At 43.2% G+C, this 19489-nt stretch overlaps 2 protein-coding genes across 3 annotated transcripts in view; both read right to left on the bottom strand.

Annotated features, from left to right (window-relative positions):
* LOC145411134 (uncharacterized) overlaps positions 1–19489 on the bottom strand; it is an 82741-nt gene that overhangs the window by 5477 nt on the left and 57775 nt on the right. The window contains exon 1 of one of the 2 annotated variants that reach the window (XM_080281186.1): positions 3494–3631. The exons of the other annotated variant lie outside the window; for it this stretch is intronic. The gene's annotated coding sequence lies outside the window, so the exon portion shown is untranslated. Of the gene's footprint in view, positions 1–3493; positions 3632–19489 lie in introns of those variants that run through there. 2 annotated transcript variants of the gene reach the window in all.
* Positions 6567–7978, bottom strand: LOC145411133 (uncharacterized). Its single transcript, XM_080281184.1, has one exon. It carries the CDS (start codon positions 7899–7901, stop codon positions 6582–6584), a length of 1320 nt encoding a protein of 439 aa, XP_080137310.1. The 5' UTR covers positions 7902–7978; the 3' UTR covers positions 6567–6581.

Here is a 19489-nt window from a genome sequence, read left to right as displayed (position 1 = left end):
ACAAAGAGATGAATGACTAGGATTATGTGGATGAATAAGAAGGCAAAGGGTAGAGGTTGGTGGGTAGGTGGGTGAGTGGGAGTGTGGATGAGAGAGGGGAGTGTGTGGAGTGCCAGGCTAACACATCCACGTGGGCACTGAGTCAACGCTGGTGCCAACTACCTCTCTCTCTCTCTCTCTCTCTCTCTCTCTCTCTCTCTCTCATTATTGCTTGCATTCTCGTTCATTCCCCTTCTCTCTCTCTCTTTCTCTCATTATTGCTTGCCTTCTCGTTCATTCCCCCCCCCCTCTCTCTCTCTCTCTCTCTCTCTCACCAGCACCACCTACACAGAGACAATTTTACCCTGGCACACGCTAGGAGAGAGAGAGAGAGAGAGAGAGAGAGATTGCAAGTAATTACATATGGAAGAAAGAGTTAGAAACATCTTTTAAAATGAACATGTATATATAGATTTATACACCAAACATCCTGCCGTGTTCTAAGTAAGCTTCATCAGGTAGGAGTACACCCTGCCAACACATAATCAAACACCACTGAGGCAAACATACTGTATTATTTAATCACTTATTATTCCAGGCATGAACAACACTCCTGGCTATATCGGTTCATTTGAAGTTCATTGCAAGACTGGGCTTTTTCCACGGCTGGAGAGTGATGGCCAGGATTAACTCATACCCATGATGGCCTAGTACGAATCGGGAAGAAATGATTGTAGTGAAAGCGGTGCAAGGGAGAGCTATCTATCTATCTATCTATTGCCAGACGCCATAATCCCGTAAGGGGTGGCCATTTGACTTTGAGTTATTTGTTTTACGGGGAGGGGCACTAACCCTCCAGCAACCCACTTGCTGACACGTAGACAGCACGTATGGTTTGGTTATATGGTTACCACCCAGCGTTGTAATTGGTTTCTTGGCTTACAGGAAACCATTTGTCTTGTCACTCAATGTAAAGCCACCTGTAATGGAAAGAAAAGCAATAAGAAGTGACCGGAAAGATGGGAGAAATAGGAAGAGTGGAGGGCAGGCACAGAAAAAGAAGGATAAAGGCTAAGGAAGAAGTAGGCAGCACTACATCAAGTGAGTGGATGATGGTCGCCACCTGAGAAGTTAAATTGGCTACACCCGGCATGTCACTGGTCGCCGCGGTCCCACAACATATGTTTATATTTCAATTTACCTCGACTTTTTGCTTCACTTTTAAATTGTTTTATTTGTACAAAGAGCATAAATAATATGAATGATCACAGGCTCTTTTCCTTGGTTACTCTTCAGTACAAGTGAGAAGCATTGTCTTGTTATCTAGACCATATTAATTACTTAAAGGGTCACTTTTTTTAATTCTTGTAAACTGTTATATACGGCACTGCTAAGCTTATCACTGGTATCGATGATTAGCAGAGTAGAGCCTGTGTTTATCTAATTTTTACTCAGATTATAGCAACATAACACATTCCTTACGTGAAATATTATACAGAGTGCAAGTTACTGTGTGCGCATATAACCTAAATATAAAAGCAGGATGAAATACACGAAGATGCTATATTTACGATACAAATATTTCGAACAATACAGTATTCTTGCCTCAGTGGCCTCTACATGATACTAGCATGGACGCTTACCAAAAAGTATCACCATATTACGAGTACATCACATCCAATATTCACTTACCCACACATACACGTACATACAGACTTCAGTTGAACAGCTAACAACAAAATTTGAGTATTTATATGAAGAAGGGAGCAAGCAAGAAATATGGACGCGGAATGTGACATAGTGAGATGGAAGAGAGATAAGGAAATGAAACAGTATGGAAAAACAGAAAGAGGAATAAACAGTTGATAGTGAAACAATCAGGCAGGTAAGTCTTAAGAAATATTGCAAATACGACGAGAGAGAGAGAGAGAGAGAGAGGTGGTAGACATGGCCAAATACGGCAATGTTTGACAATTACCAGAATAGAAGGAGTTGGAGCTGTGTCAGCTTGCCACACGCACACTCATACATACGCACATGAAGGCCCATACATACATACATACCTGTACAGTCACTCACACCTACACTCAAAAAAAAGTTACATCCAGACTATTACTAGCGTACACACACACACACACACACACACACACACACACACACACACACACACACACACACACACACACACCTGTGCTAGCTATCTAATTTCATATATCAACAACAGTTTTCTATTCAGTACTAGTCCAATGCATAACTTTCCCGGAGCCAGACACACACTTTCCTCTTTGAAGTGCAGCACACCACTCCAAACACACACATCAACTGCCTAATTAAGATAACCGTGCACACATCCTCTTTGATTAACGCCCACACACAATAAAAACAATCCTTTAGCTCTCTGAGGCCGTGTGGTACGCCATAAGCTTCATACACACGTAATGGCAGTAAGAATAAAATATTTGTGACATTCCGCCTGAACAAGTTAATGGATTTTTTTCCCCTAGCCTTTGGGGCAGAGAAAATAATACTAAGTTTACTATGGAGTGTTTCAGATGCCCGTTATCATAAGGGATTCTACTGATATTTCTTTCATTTCAAGGAATGCTTAAACTAAGTATTAATATTATAAAGAACCATATGAATGATTGGTGTGAGGTCTGTGATATTCTTTTGTATCATGTGCCCATTGATTTTCCTTCAGTTGCTTCTTACGGCATCCAACACATGGTATGTGCCTATGAAAACGGGGTTTGAAACACTCCGCTCAATCATTTCGTAGCAGACTGCGAAAAAGTAAATATACACTAACTGTCATATGGCCTGAAAAGGTAAAAATCACAAGTATTATGGCAAAAAATATTGAAATATTTTAATTACCATGCAGTACTTTTTATTAGTGCTTCACTTTGCCTCATGCAACATTATAATCATCATATTCCAAAGGTAGTAGCCCGCCTGGATTGTATAAATACCTTGATAATATAAGGGTTAAACACATTAATGCACTTCTGCACTAAACATTTAAGTCTTCGACATGCAGTGCTTTTAACCCCTCCAGCTGATGGACGTCGTTTTTACTATATGTTTGTTATATCCAGACGATGAGAGGTAAGCTATATGGGGTTCACTTACATTGAATGTAATAGTCTGGAGATAAGAAAACTATGTAAAAGACTTCCTCGTTGTGAAGTGCTCAAGAACTAATTACCAGTGTCCTAACGGTAACTTACATTTCAACCCTTCTTACATCATCCCACAAGCCTACACGTACCAGTGCTGCGTGAACAACTTAATAATTAAAGTGAAATATCCTAAAAGCTCAAACATGCAGCCCTTTTAAACGACACGTGATACTGCCCTGTCTTAGAATACAACTCTTTATATCAAACCCTGCAGAGTGGCTTTCCTAGATGAATAATTATGCATGCGGTAATTGTACTAAAAATTCTACAATCACATTACTATCATTATATATCTCAAAACTAAACCCCATGAGGTGGCTTTGTAAACCTACTGGACTTGGGGTCACCGACGTGCGGGGCGAGGGTGTGTGTGTGACGGGAAGGGGGTCGAGTCGTCTAGATAATCCGTCGCACTTTGGAGATGTGGAGGGCGGAGAGGCCGAGGAGGCGTTCGTTGAGGGGCTTCTCTGGGATGTACTTGACGTCTACCTCGCCGATGGAGGAGCGGGTCTCCCTGTGCAGGCTGTATTTCTCTTTCTTGGCCAGCTCGTACTCGGACCAGACGCTGGTGTTTCGGGAGTAGACTCGAGGAGCACCAGGCCGCTCGAAGTGCATGCCCACGATACACACGTTGGGGGAGGCCATGACTGCAAGCACACCGCCACACCCACCCACACACACAAGACACACACACACAGAGGACACGCGCACACACACACACACGTACACATGTATACAGTCAGGGGACAAAGGCAATGAGACACATACATGAGGGTCAGGTACGAACATATAAATACACAAAGGACACATGTAAACAGAAATACAATTCATGAAAGGCATACAGAGATACAGAATACATAAACAAACGTATAGACATTCATACACGAGAGAATGACGTACATAGTTATTCATACACATGTGACAAGTGGAGGCAAACACATATCGATACACATCCACATTAACATTGGTCCGTACACACACGCACACAGACGCACGCACACACAATATTTTGGTCAGATATCTTGCATAATAAAACATCTTTCTACTCGAGCCATAACCGCCAAGGAAGGATGTGTGTGTGTTTAAGGAAGGTACAAAAAAGAGTGAAGGAAGCTGCATGATGGAACAGCGTGACGTCACACCACCAACATGAACGAAACGAATCCCATTACATTTTTTTTTTTTTTTTGTTACCTCTAATATATGATGACGTTTTCTGTTTATTCCTGCTATCCAATTTTACTCAATTTAGGGGTGAATTTCCAAACTGGAGGGGTTAGACAGCCTTCATTAATCCCTTCAGCACGAGATACCTTTCCCAAATTGAATAAAATCGTCTGATAATGGCAAGAATAAACCAATAATTAATATACGCCACCTAATTCAAGGGTTTTATGGCAAAAATTCCAAAACTTCATTATTTTTTGTATCGCATTTTCTTTTTCAATTTCTTAATAAAAATCACAAACACGGTACGTATCAGCAGTAAAAAAACTTAAGTCTCTCCACTAGTTACAAGTTCGTATTATCACTATTTCGGAATCCAGGCAAGAGGCTTTATAAGTATTCCCCTTCAGTACGATAACACCTCCTTTATATTCTATTTTTACTAACAGAGAGCGATTTGATTCAGCTGAAGGAGACAGGGTTACAAATACACCACATTAACCCATTTAAAGCCTCCCCAGAGCTGAATAAAATCGTCTGTAGCAAGATTTAACTACAGATGGCGCCACCGTACCCTAGGACTCCTTCCAATACGATGATGTCACTTTCATTTAAGTATTGCTACCTCCAGACGATTTTGCTCAGCTCTGGGGATGGTTTTGGAACTGGAGGGATTAGATACCGCCTGCATTAACCCCTCTGCAAACGTGGGTGCTCTCCAAACCTGTATAAAATCGTCTGGTAGTAGCATGAATACAATAGAGAAGGCGTGCTCGTAGTGAAGGGGTGTAAGGGGGGGGGATGGGAAGGAGGCAATTTGGCGAGGCAGGGAAGGAACACGTGTTAGGCTGGGCTCATTCTAGGCGAGGCTTAGGAAAGGAAACAGGAGAGGAGAGAAGAGGAGAGGAGAAAGGGAAGGAAAGGAGAGGAGGGGAGAGAAGGGGAAGGAGAGGAAAGGTGGGGAGAAGAAAGAGAATAAAGAAATGGATAGGGAGGAGATGAAGGAAAATGAGGAGAGGAGAGTAAGGTGGAGAAGATGCGGAGAAGAGAGGATAGAGATGGAGAGGTAAGAGAAAATATGAAAGGAATGGAAAGGCGAAGGAAGGAGAGGCGAGGAGAGAAACAGAACGGGGGAGGAAAGAATGAAAGGGAAAGATGCGAGGGGGAAATTTAAAGCACCACAGGGAAGGGAAGAGGACAGAAAACAGACCATGAGAGGAAATACTCCAATAAGGAAGTCAAAAGGAAAAAAGGAAAGTCAGTATGAAGGATATTAAAAGAAAAAGGAAAGAGGAGAAAGATGAAAGGAAAACATTAAAAGAGGAAAGCTACAGGAACGAGGATAGAAGAAAACACGTCTATACTATGAACACCCAAAGGACAAGAGATCAGAGATTAAGTACAAGGAAGGAACAGCAGAAGGAGAAAAGATGAAAGGAAGATTAAGTGCGAGCGACAGGGAAAGCAAATAGGAAAACAATCACTTCTATGTCTGTATACACTCTTCTTTTTCATCACCATAATTGACACAAAACTTTGAGGCAGAGGCCAGAATAAACCCAGCAGTCCACGGCATTCCCTTTCTGCTGGTTAGCCTATGTTCTTCTCGGTGGAACTTAACTAACACACTGTTTTCCGAAGACGATATTGAGCATTTGTTTATTTACTTCACATCACCTTACTGTCAGTCTGCTGTTAATGACTCCTTCAGTACGTTAACGTCGTTTTTCACTCTTACTTCAGCTTCCTCCAGACAGTTTATTCAGCTGCTCGTCGTAAAGGGGTAGGAATTTATCTCTACTGACCCTTTCTGTGAGACGGTGCTGTTTCACTTATTTCTGGCTACCGCCAGTCGATTTTTAGGATATATCGCTGGTAGTGAAGGGGTTAGATTATAGCTCCATTAAGCCCTTCTGTGTTATGGTATTTTACTGCATTCCATCTACTGCCCGATGATTTTAGGTGATATCCCTGGTAGTGAAGGGTATTTAAACTGGAGGAGTCTGCTATGATGGTTGGCACTCCTGAAGGATGACTTGGTTACCCCTTGACCGTGCTCCATGGCTTCCCCCCCACTTCAGGCTGGTGCTGGGGTAATGGGGGGAGGGCGCTTGCATGGGAGAGGGCTTGCTGTGGTGGAGGGGGGCGTTGCTGGGGGTAAATGGGGGAGAGGGGGGGTAGTTCACCATGTGCACAGAGAAGGGGGTACAACCAGCAGCCGCCTCAAAGCTTGGAGTCAATTATGTTCACCAGTCAGTCGTCCAGTTCCAGTTTGCTGATGCGCTCCAGGATCTCCTGTGACGAGGGCAGCTTCTTCATCATGCTGGCCAGCTTATCGTCGTCCTCCTCAGCCTCACCAGACTCCTTCGTCGTCTGTGCCGTCTTCCTGCTCAACCCGGCACTGCTTGACGTCGAAACTGCTGATGAGTAACGATCTGACTTCTCTGCTGCCGAGGACGAGAAAGAATAATCATCTCGTTTACGGTCTAACTTTGGCGGTGACAGGTTGCGCTGCGTCCGCTCGGATCGCACTGGCATGTCATAGTCCACAGACCTACGACCACCCACCTTAAAGTCGTCGGCTTTGAGGTCTGACCTGTACCTGTAGCTACGGTCACTCACGTCACCGTTCAGGCTGTCCTCAGTGTTCCTGCGCTCCGACCTGTACCTGTAGCCGTTGCTGATGGCGTCAGACCTAAAGTTGTAATCCTCGCCTGGCCCCACCGTGCCGTTCATGCGGGCACTGCGCTCTGCCCGCAGGCTGTAGCTGGGCTCCTCAGGACCCGCGTCCAGGCGGGACCGGGCCGTCCTTTCAGACCTGTAGGTGGATGTCTCCTCGGGGCCGGCATCAAAGCGTGACCGAGTCGTTCTCTCTGACTTGTAGCTAGTCGTTTCCTCTGGGCCGACATCAAAACGCGACCGAGTCGTTCTCTCTGACCTGTAGCTGGTTGTTTCCTCCGGGCCGGTGTCAATGCGAGATCTCGCCGTCCTCTCACTCTTGTAGGAGTCTATGTCGGTGCCCAGGGCGGCGCCTCCGCCGCCTGCTGAGCGTCCCACGGACTCACTTCTGAGGCTCTGCGTAGCGCCGCCTGTGTCGGGCTCAGCCGGCAGCCCCAAGTTCTCCCGCAGCTTCTTAAGTCGGGCCAGGCGCTCCTCCAGGGTGGCATTCTCGCTGATGGGGTCGAAGGCAGGCAGGTTTGCTGAGCTTGCGATGACGCTTTTTGTTGGCTCCATTGCGGCGACATGGGCCACGGACAGCTCGGCCTCCAGGCGAGCCCGGCTGGCCTCTGTCAGGGCAGGTGGCAAGGGAGGAAGGTTGAACTCCTGACGGGCAGAGGTGTCCCTTCTGGCAGTGCTGCCCGCCAGCAGGTGAGGGTAGAATTCTGTATGCCCTGCAGTGTCAAAGGAACGGGCCCGGGCTGCTCGGGCCGCCGCCTCTTCCTTTTCGGCCAAGTAATGCTTGTAGGACTCTTGGTAGAACCTCTCAGCGTCACGTATGTTACAATCGTACACCTTAGGCTTGGGCCGCTTCCAGTAGCGGTTGACCCGCGGCGGCTTCCGGTAATTGTCCATGTTAGTGAGTGTGGGAGCTGCAGGAGAGACCCGGTGTTGAGAGCCGGCGTGGCCTCCACTGTGCCTCACCGCACACCACCACCACCACCACACCGGCGCCGCGCCAGGCCTGGGAATGGGGGAGTGGGGTGAGGAGGGCAGGGCGGGGCGGGGCCAGGCGCCGCGCTGCCCCAACCCTCTCCCCCTCAATCAGGAGGGGCGGCCACACGAGGACGGGGCTGCAGCATCGTCATGACCGGGGCCATAACACTGCATAACACCACACCGTCATGCACACCGCACAACCACACCACCACCACACCTATATTTGGCAGCAACCACCCCGCCTCACGTGGCACCACAGCCGCCACCATTACCCCAAAATAACCCACCACGGGGCTGATTCACTGGGGGGGGGGGAGCATTACCCTGGACTGGTGAAGTGACACAGGCGAGAAGGTTTGGTGGTGGCGGGGGTCATTATTATACATGTTAGTATGTACAGTTGGGGACAATTTTTCTATTAATATTACACCACTTCCACACTATTCCTCATTTTCTTTTTACTGGCTAACTACGCCTACGCTGAGGGAGGCTTGGTATATGTTGGTCCACAAAACAGATCATTCTCGAAGCATCAGGGAAGTAAGAAACGGATATGTCCAAACTATGAGACAAATGATGCACAATAGTAAGCTAATTTTCATCACTGTACACCCACGTTGGACGCATGGTGGTGGTAGGGATGCTGGTAATATTGTGGTAGTGGTTGTGGTAGTGGTGGTTGTGGTAGTGGTGGTTGTGGTGGTGAGGGCAACACGCGGTAGTGGCTATATATACACAAACACGTAGACGCCGCCTTCTCACTGCACCGGGGTAGATAGAAGGCAAAGATGGAGGTGATTAGACACAAGACAAAAAGCCGAGCAGAAAGGAAGCGAAGGGGAACGAAGCGCGAGAAGAGAAGCAGAAGAAAATGAAAAGGAAAATACGGGAAGGAAATGAGCATTGAGGAGAAGATGCTGTGAGAAACGAAAGAAAAAGATCTGGAATGGAGTTAATTAAGGAGGAAGAGAGGACGCGGAGGGAAATGAAAGAGGTTAGAATGAAGGAGAGGGGAGTGAACGAGGAAGGAATGTGGAGGGAAAAGAAACGGAAAGAGCGGAAGGGGATGGAAAGAAGAGAAAGTAGAAAGAAATGTGCTAGGAAGTGGATGAGGCAAAAAATGGAGGTGATTAGGCACGTGGGGAAAAAAGTCAGGAAGAAAGTACACAACTGGAAGTGAACGCGGAAGAAAGGCAGCAAACGGAAATGAAAGAGGAGGGAAAGAAATTGGAGGGAGGGAGATAAAAGAGAGGGCGAAGAAGTAGACGAAAAGAAAGTGAAGAAAGAAATGGATGAGGAAGAAGATGGGCATACTAGGCTGGCAGGCTGGGTGGAAAAAGATAAACGAGAGATAAAATGGAGAATAGGAATGAAAACTTACACCATATCTGAGAAGTAAAAAAAAATAACCACCAAAAATACACTGAATTAATGGAAAAAAAAAAAAAAAAAAAAATATATATATATATATATATATATATATATATATATATATATATATATATATATATATATATATATATATATATATATATATATATATATATATATAGAAGATTAAGCGGTAATGAGAGAATTTTAATCATCAGTGACTCAATACGGTGAGATGTGGAAGCAGCGGGAGAAGGGGAAGACTGAGAAGAGGAAGGGGGAACAGGGAAGTAAGGAAAAAGTGAGGCAGGTGAGGAGGAGAGTTGAAGAAAGGCAGGAAAGGGGTGTGAGGGAGAAAGGAGGGAAAAGGAGGGATTGGAGAGACGGAGGAAAAGAAAAGAAGAAAAATACGTGAAGGAGGAGCGAAAAAGGAAGGGGAGAGATAGAGTAAAGGAAGGAAGGAAAATGACAGAGAAGAAGGAAGGGAGAGATGAAAAAGGGAAACACGAGGGAACAAGGAAGGGGAAAGGTAGAGTAGAAGAAGGGAGGAAAATGAGAGAGAAAAGAAGGAAGGGAGAGATGACAAGACTGGGAAACAGGAGGTAATCATAGAGTAAGTCGAGAGGAAAGGGAAAGAAGAGGAAATGATGGAAGAGATGAAAATGCAGAAATAAATGAAAATAGAAAACGAGAAGAACAGTTCAGGGTACACTAAGGGATTCAACAAAGCGGCGTACTGTACTTCCTCCCACTCCTCTCTTGATCCCTGGGCTTAGAAGGAAACAGAAGTAAAAGAGAGAGTAAAAGTGGATAAGAAAAGAGAAAAGAGGAAAGTGGAAGTAGAATGAAGTAAGGGAAGGAAGAAGAAGAGAGATGAGGGGAGGGAAGAAAATGGAGAAAAGAGTTGATAAGAGAGACACAGGACGACAAGGAAGGAAAAGAAATAGAGAGAACGAAGAAAGCAAACAAAAGGAATATTTCAGGGCACACTAAGGCAATCACCAGAGCGGCATATTTTCTCCCCCATTCCACTTAATCCCCCTGGCTTACGTTCTGGTCGCAGCCAAAGGGTCCCCAGCTGGTCCCCCCCCCTCCTCCTCCGCCATGAATTCCCAGGGCTATTTCGGTCTCAGTGTATCAAGCGTGGTCTGGCCCAGTGCCCTCACCTCGTTTTCTATAGCTAGTTCACGTTTTCTTTATCTGCCTCTGCGTAATGGTGAATACATCCACATATTTATTTGGCTCAGTATTTAATTAACCCCATTTTTTCCCGTGATATCAGTATCTTCTTTACCACTTTGACAATCAATCAATCAATTAAACATTTCCTGTGGCACCCCACGGGATGCATAGGGCCTCAATGAACTCTCTCCACCAATATTTGTCTCTTGCCATCTCCTTCAGGTCCCACCAACACTCCTCTCCTGCTTCTTTTTTCATTGTCCTCAACCAGGTTTCCCTCGACCTACCTCTACCTCTTCTTCCTCTAGCAGTCCACTCTGGCACATCCTGCATTAAACCACTTTGACTACTGCTACATTTTTTCCCTCTCTACATCGTCCTAACACTTTCGCTGCTACGGACACCCTCATCCATTTTCCTGAGTAGTCAAAGTGTTATAGCCTGAAGCTTGTTTTCACATTATCATCAACATCAGCAGCACAAGTCCAATGCAGAACAAGGGCCTTCCACAACCTTCTCCGTGAATGCCTTGACTGAGCCAGCCTCTGCCACGTTTTCCCTGCAAATTTCTCTATTATATCTCATCTCTCCACCTTCTGTCTGGCCTTTTCTACTACGCTTGTTTTAATAATGCATAAATCTTTAGTTATGAAACAGTGATTTTCCATTTTCTTCCTCTCATCCGTTCACTGTTTTCTATGCAATAAAACAGAATCCACCTAAATACTCAAAATTCACATCATTCTACATTTCAGGAGGTGCATTGCCTGACACCTGGCAGTCCTTTACGAGTCACCCACATCCACATGTCATGGAGTCTCTTCCATACTTTAGTTGTTCTTATATTACTATTTTTAAGCTACTGTTTCTTTACATGCATTTTCATTCTCGCATCCATTTCCTATTTTCTGTCTAATAATACATCATCCCTCGACATATTTTAAATTACTGTCCTCTCAGTTAAATGATGTTTTGTCCAAATTATTTTTTACCACCAATTTATTCTGCCAATGAGAGACACGTCGTAGTGAAAGGATTGGAAGCTAATAATGCAAAAGGTTTACTCATACTGAACAAAATCGTCTTGAGGAAGTATGGATGAAATAAGAAAATCAGTTACATATTCTTTAAGATATTCCTTTCAAATACCTCCTTTTCTTTAGAGCAAGACCATCTTAAATTTCTGTATATTCCACATCACGGCAGATAATATTACAAAGGCCACTCGACTATTTACACATGGCAGAGTCTTCTTTCAAATATTCCGCTGTCTTCATACCAAGACGAAGCTAATTTCCCGCCTCTTACACTATCTCTATATCTACAGGCTTACGTCACGGCCCTAGAATGCACCAAGGGGGGGAACTACGACAAAAACACTTCCTTTTGCAAGTTCCTCATTCCTTCCCACCCACCTTCCAGCACGTTCCCTTACACAAAATTCTCTAAGCAGAACTTAGAATTCTCCGAACAATATTTAATTTTCTCAAAGAATTTATGTCATGTACCCATTTTAGGATATTCGTTCATTCTTCCGGACTCTTCACATGCCCAACCACCTCAGTGAACTTTTAAATCGTCTCAATCCGATGTGGTATTTTTTGCAGCTTATTCTCGTTGTTACCTAACATTTAAATAAGCTTGCTAGACGTTAAATGACCTGGAGTTAGATAAGGCCTTCATTAACCCTTCAGGAAAGTAAAATCATCTGGTGGCAGCAAGAATAAAACAGAAAATACGTCACTGGACTAAAAATTGTCAGTTTTTCACTTCCACACAGTACCGCCCACACAACATGTTCGATTATATCTCAAATTATCATCCCATGTATAATCGGGGGACAAAAGTTCGCCTAATATTCCACCTCTTCTGCTTCCCACGTCCCTCTGGTGGCTAATATTCCTGAGAGGGACTTGGTATGTTTCTGGGACCACATATAAATCTCTGGTATGACGCGTTAGGGAGGAAAGTGACGGATATGCCAAGTGTACAGGAGACGAAGTGGACCAGTAGGCGAACTTGTATCCCTACCTGTACGTTTCTTAAATAAACAAATGAATTAAACAATCGTCAAAGCTTGCAGTTCTTTGTTTATCTCACATTCACGGTGCTTATATCATAAAAACTACAATGCATGGTCTCTCTCTGTTTAAACTTTTGGACAACAGAATCTTTCACAGGGGCGAGAAATATTATTTGGGCTTAGCCAGAGAGAAATACACCAAGCCACCCACTGTTATTTAACCCCTTCAGCTCTATGACACATTTCTTTACTCCATTCTTGTTACCATCTGAGCATTTTATTCAACACAAGACAGAGTTCCAGTAGTGAAGGGGTCAATGAAGGCTACATCTAACTCCTTCAGTACTAATGCTTGAAGAGACTGATATAACCAATGAATTAAATATGAAAATACTTCTACTTTTCATTATTTACACTGCATGCTATCCGTTGTGATTTTGATGGCAAGCATATACCTACATAACTGCGTAACCACACTGTTCCATGATATTTGGTATGTATATTTTTGGCATTCCATACATTTATCAAATTTTTAAAAATTTACCGAAGTGAAAACCCAACCAACCGTTGCAGAAACCATTACTATTCTTAGCAAAATTCTCTATCACTTCCACAGTTAAAATTCATCTCTTTGTCTCTTGTGTTTTTAACCTCGTGATATGACATCAATTCCTTCAGTCCCTTGACGAGTTATTTCTTTTGCATTCTTTATCTTGGGACATACCTCTGTAAGTAAAGGGGTTAATGAAAGCTATTTCTCGCTAGTCCAGTTCAAAAATTCTCTCGTAAGATGAGTAAAAGCGTCTGAACGTAGTGCGATTAGGGGTGTCAAGTTCTCTGGTGAGCACAGATGACTTTCAAGCGTCTCCCCTATTGAACCTCATTCTCTCTGACGCACACTCGCAGTCCGTTTTCTGTGTACAGGTGGTCCCAGGTTTTCTTTTAGCTGTGTGTGCTCCCGTGTTACGTCCGTCAGCCACTGAGTTACTTCATTACTTCGTGCAGGCGCCTTCTGATGCACTCCTTGAGCTTCTTCCATTTTTGGTTCAAGTAATATTATTCGTTCGTGATAACATATTGTAAATGATACAATAGCTATTGTTTACCTCCCTGCTTATCGATGTTTATTGCAATATAGTCTGGTTATCATCACGTCATAATGAGGAATTTACACTTTAACAGGGAACGTATAACTGAATTTCGACCTCCATTTACTTGGTGGTAAAATAACACAAAATTCCAACCCGTCACCTTCATTAGGTTGTCAGGATGGGTGCGGTTCAAAACTCTACGGAACCAGACATTCGAATTTCATCACCACGCACATGTTAATGCAAGATTGTCACTGCGGTAATAAGCAAAATCCAGATTCACAAAATTATGGTGCCCGGACATCACTAAAATAAAGAAGACCACTGATTTTTACATCAATCTAGCTATCATCTATCTATCTACCTATCTATTTTTATGGCAGTCTCTCTCTCTCTCTCTCTCTCTCTCTTTCTCTGGGGAAGCACAACAGCATTTCTCACTGTCACCCCACACCTGTCCGACTCCCCTTCCCCTCTCCACTCCCTATCTTCCTCGCTCCCCTCACCCCTATCTCCCTCACCCTATATAAATAACAGACTATGGGCGACTGTCTCAAACCATTCTCCTACACAAATCGTCTCTCCCACGCTCAATAAAGCCGTCTGGTGGTGGAGAGAATGAAGGATCAAGGACATCGTATTAATCATTTTCACCAAACTCTCTCTCTGACACTCATTTCCTCTTTAATAATTATTCCCTTTCACCTCCTCCTCCTTCTTCCTCAGTTATACTCGTCATACATTTCACTTTTCTTTGTTTTCATCTCCTTACATTCTTTATCTTTTCTCAATTCTTCTTTTTTTTTCCCCCCTTCGTCATTCTGTGCCTTTCTTTGCCTTTCCAATTCCCTCTCCTTCCTCACCTCCTCTTCCACACACACACACACACACACACACACACACACACACACACACACACACACACACACACCTTTTTTGCACCACTCTGTCAGGCCTCAGTCACCTGCCACCATTGCCGCCACTCCCCCTTCACTCATAAATACTCTCACTGTCACCTTCACTCCCTTCACTGTTTCTTTCGCTTCACACACACACACACACACACACACACACACACACACACACACATCTAATTTAATCCAGCCATTGCCTTCCCATTAACCTTACAATTCATCCACCTGCACAGCTTTCATTCCCTTTCGTACATGAACATCATTTTCAAACTTAATATTCTTACGGTATATTCATCATTACACTCCTTAATCCTCATGTGGTTCTATTTTAATTTTACTGCCTCCAGACGATTTTCTTCAGCTTAGGGGAGACTTAAGGACATGGGAGGTTAGATATACCGTACTTCTCCCTAACCCCTCCATAACAAAACCTACCTCCTAAGATACAGAAAATCGTCTGGAGGGGGCAAGAATGAAACAACAGAATATCCTCAGCTTTAATAGGTGAATACAGGGTCGTGTGTAATATTTTTCTTATGACTGGTGAATTTAGGTACCTTGTGTCTGATTCATCGTAGTCAGTGCGTAACAATATTCAACTCGTACTTACATTATTCTCCCTGTCATCAAGAATATTCAAATTAAGATGTCCTGTGTTGGTGAAAAGATAATAAGTATGCGCGTTGATATTAATTAAAAGGACAAATAAATTACTGTACTGCATAAAGTCTCTTCGCTGATTCGCTATTACGCTTCGTTATAAGAGATGATATAGTGTTAAATCGCAGCTAAGTAAAGATCAGTACTGAGGCATTTCCTATCACCTGGATTCGGTAAGAGGTGTGCAAGAAAAAATAGAGTCTAAGGCTGATTCGGTCATTTGGAACATCAGGTCAGCGATTAAGTTTATTCGGGTGTCTTGAGGCGCCTTAGCATTTTACGGCGACCTCATTTCTCCGCCTTAACTCCTCCCCTCTTCGTGTTTCCCCTCCTCCTTCCCCTCTCTTGTTTTTCCCTCCGTTTTTCACCTTTCAGAGAGGGAGAGAGAGAGAGAGAGAGTGCCAAGTGTCATGTGATGTGAGCCAAGTGATCCATCATTACATATGTTATTCATCCGTCGTTATTCATGTTATTCACCAGGAACACACACACACACACACACACACACACACACACACACACACCTGTTTTGACACGCATATATTACAGACTTATTAATGCAGATATTTTTTCCTAACCTTTCAACATCTGCGCTTGTTTTATATGCCATAAAATAAAAAAAAATAATATATTGATTTACTGGTCCTAAGCTAACTCACTATCATCATCATCATCATCATCACCATCTTCATTACTCACTATCCTCCTCCTCATCATCATTATCATCACCATCATCATCATCATTCACTTTCCTTCTCCTCCTCATCATCATCATCACTCATTATCCTCCTCATCATCATCATCACCATCAATCACTATCCATCTCCTCTTCCTCATCATCATCATCATCATCATCATCACATCGTTCACTATCATCACCACACACTACCATCCTCCTCCCCATCATCATCACATCGCTCACCATCATCACCACATACTACCATCCTCCTCCTCCTCCCCATCACCATCACCATCACAAAGTAGTTATAAATAAAACAATAAAAAAATAAATTCATAAATAAATCTATAAAGACCATAAGGCCGTAACTCTGATAATATACACCCTAACGAGGACGACTGTCATGTGTACGGCTTGACAGACACGGTGAAAAAACGCACACACTGGCACGCACACAGACAGACACATACACTGACACCTACATATTATATAAGCAAACTGATACTATGCCTCCCCCCTACACACACACACACACACACACACACACACACAGAACAATTACATATGTATCTATTGAGGTCAACTAGACTTTCACCTTGTTAATTTTCCTCCTCACAGAACAATCGCTCCCTAACACCTTTTCCTAACCGATTTATTTTGCTTATTACTCCTTATTTCCCTTTTCCGTGTTAAAGAGATCCTTCTAATATCGCCATACACCGCATACACGAAGTACAAAAGGATATTAATAATTTACATGCAAAAATAAATAGCTATGGAAGAGGCGTTTAGGGAGCTTCATTACCCAACGAGACGAGAAGACTTGAGCCTTTTGTTCAAGCTACCTCTGAGACATATGCAAAAATAAATCGCTAAGGAAGAGGCGTTTAGGGAGCTTCATTACCCAACGAGACGAGAAGACTTGAGCCTTTTGTTCAAGCTACCTCTGAGACATATGCAAAAATAAATCGCTAAGGAAGAGGTGTTAGGGAGCTTCCTTAACCAACGAGACGAGAATACTTAAGATTTTTCTAGTTACCTCTAAGACAACTTCACTCAGCTAACGAATAATTAACTGTCTAAGAAGTTCAAAGTTATCTCCAAAACTCCTTCTATGCCTTACGAGATCTCTATTAATTTCTGTAACTACTTCTAAACAATTTATTTTGGTTAGTAGTGGCTTCTGTCTTCTATAAATCATTTCAGTTTAAGATGCCGTTCCGAGATTGGAGTCGCCTTGTGTTAATTATAATACACTAAGAAATCATCATCAGTGAAATCAGTTAATAGAAAATGGAACTGATTTCAACACCTTTTCTTATTCTCTCCTCCTCTTCCTCCTCCTTCTTCTTCTTCTCCTTCTTCTTCTCTTCCTCCTTCTTCTCCTCATCACGTTATATACGAATCATTTAACACTCCGACTCCCGTGCTAACCCCAGACTGAACAGAATCATGTAGTGTTAACCAAAATAAGCATTACAGTCGAAGCCACCACGAAAGGACTAACGTAGACAGTATTACCACTCCCAGGCTCCTATGACTTCACTGAATAAAATCATTTAGTGTCACCCCAAAGTACAGGAACTAAATCGATCACAGGAAGGGTAAAGGTGCTCTTCTTCTTGTTTTAGGGCACGAGATAAAGTGTCCTAAATGCCGCTAGTGCCAGGAATTCGTGTCCCAGATCAAAGCTATGCATCCCGTGTCCCAAATACCTACCCTATATCCTAGAAACCTGTTGTCCTAGAATAGCCGATCTCAAGGAAAACAGGCGTCTTTTAAAAAATCTTATAATACTGCTAGGAAAAATTATACACTGATTTTTTTTTTTTTTTTTTTAGGACATTGATGTCATATCTCGAATTTTATATTTTTAGAGAGAGAGAGAGAGAGAGAGAGAGAGAGAGAGAGAGAGAGAGAGAGAGAGAGAGAGAGACTTACAAGTATCAACATTTAGCCTGGTACAATCGTTCTCCCCCCAACACCACTAATGTCATCAGTTAATATAAACAAAACAATCAAAACAAGACCAATCAAAACAACAACCCGAAAAACAATAAAAACAATGCCATTCAAGTATTATATCTGTAAGTGAATTGTTTTGAACGTTAGCTATTCTTATTTTCTTTTATTTCTGTCTTTCTTCATTTTCTTTTATTTCTGTCTTTCTTCATTTTCTTTTTTTGTCTTTCTTCATTTTCTTCTTTCTCTTTGTTCTTTCTTTCTTCATTTTCTCTTCTCTTTTTTTCTTTCTTTACTTTTTTCTTTCTTCATTTTCTTCTTTCTTTCTTTTCCATTTACCTTTATATTTCATCGTGTAAATAAGTAGACAGAAATACACTTATGTCTTCACTATCAATGGACGATTTAAAGATTAATGCGCGGTGTAATTTTATCTGCTTTTTATTTTTCCTTACTATATCCTCTTCCTCCTTTATCATCATCATCATCATCATCATCATCATCATCATCATCATCATCATCATCAATACCGTACAATTTACTCCCAAATTTCTCCCAGCGCCATAGGAGTTACGGGGTTCCTTGCAACACAAATGCTGGGAGGGGAGGTAGCTCAGTCCTTACGAGAATACAGAGAGGGGAAATATTCAACCACCGTGCCCATTTCAGTCACACTTTAAGACTCGCTGGGAATACGTGGGCAGGATGATTGCAACAAATAATAGCCAAGTCCACGAAGTCTACAGAAAGGTTAATGTGGCTACCATCTCAACTATTAAGCTGTCCCCCCGTTCCCCCCCCCCTCTCTCTCTCTCGTTACCTGTACAAAAATGCAATTACCCTTGGCAAGGTCGTGAGGTGTACAGTTTCCCCAATACCTCGAGTGCTTCTGTTGTTTCCTATCCCTGCCTCTGCTTCTTTGTTTCACTCTGCCTCACCCTCCCTGTATTGTCTGCCTCACCCTGCCTAAACTTGCCTGTATTGCCTGTTTCATCCTGCCTCACCTGCCTGTCTCACCCTGCCTCTACGTGTGTTACAGTCCCTCTCCCTGTGTCTCCCAAGTCTTTCACTGCATCTCTCTGCCTATCTGAATTTGGACTGCCTCTACCTAAATTGCATCACCTAACATCTCTGCTTCCTCCTGCCTCTCCCAGCCTACCTACGTCATACTCTATCTTATACTGCCTATCTCTTCCTCTCCTAGCACCTCCTAATTTCTTTCCTACCTCCTCCTGCCTATGCTCGTGCCTAATTTATTCCCTCCCTGTCCCTGGCTATCTCGTGTCTTATTTCTGTCCTGCCTCTCCCTGCCTGTCCTTGTGCCTAATTTCTTCCCTGCCACTCCCTGCCTGTCCTTGTGTCCTTAAGCTGGTGCCTTACCCATCCCTACCTATCTTCGTGCCTGATATACTCCATCTACTCTAATTTGGCCTAGAATTGCCATCCCTCCACTTCGTATGCTGAGTTGTAGCAATCAATTAACACTGGAATATAATGCTAGTCACGAAGAATACTGGGAGGCAGAACTGATTTAGTCTACCATTGATCTAAGTGAAATAAGGTGGAAAAGAAAAAGAAATCTGGATCACGTCAAGATAATAAGAGTTTAGTTTCTCCTCTAC

This window comes from Coenobita brevimanus, chromosome 88, assembly GCF_032717465.1.
Source record: "Coenobita brevimanus isolate Jiangsu-jjx chromosome 88, ASM3271746v2, whole genome shotgun sequence".
NCBI lineage: Eukaryota > Metazoa > Arthropoda > Malacostraca > Decapoda > Coenobitidae > Coenobita > Coenobita brevimanus.
The sequence above is the reverse complement of the archived record's forward strand: the minus strand, read 5'-3'. Positions and strand labels throughout refer to the sequence as shown.

What these genes read in the sequence shown, in the direction of transcription:
- LOC145411133 (XM_080281184.1), bottom strand. Translation starts at nt 7,901, where the DNA reads ATGGACAATTACCGGAAGCCGCCGCGGGTCAACCGCTACTGGAAGCGG.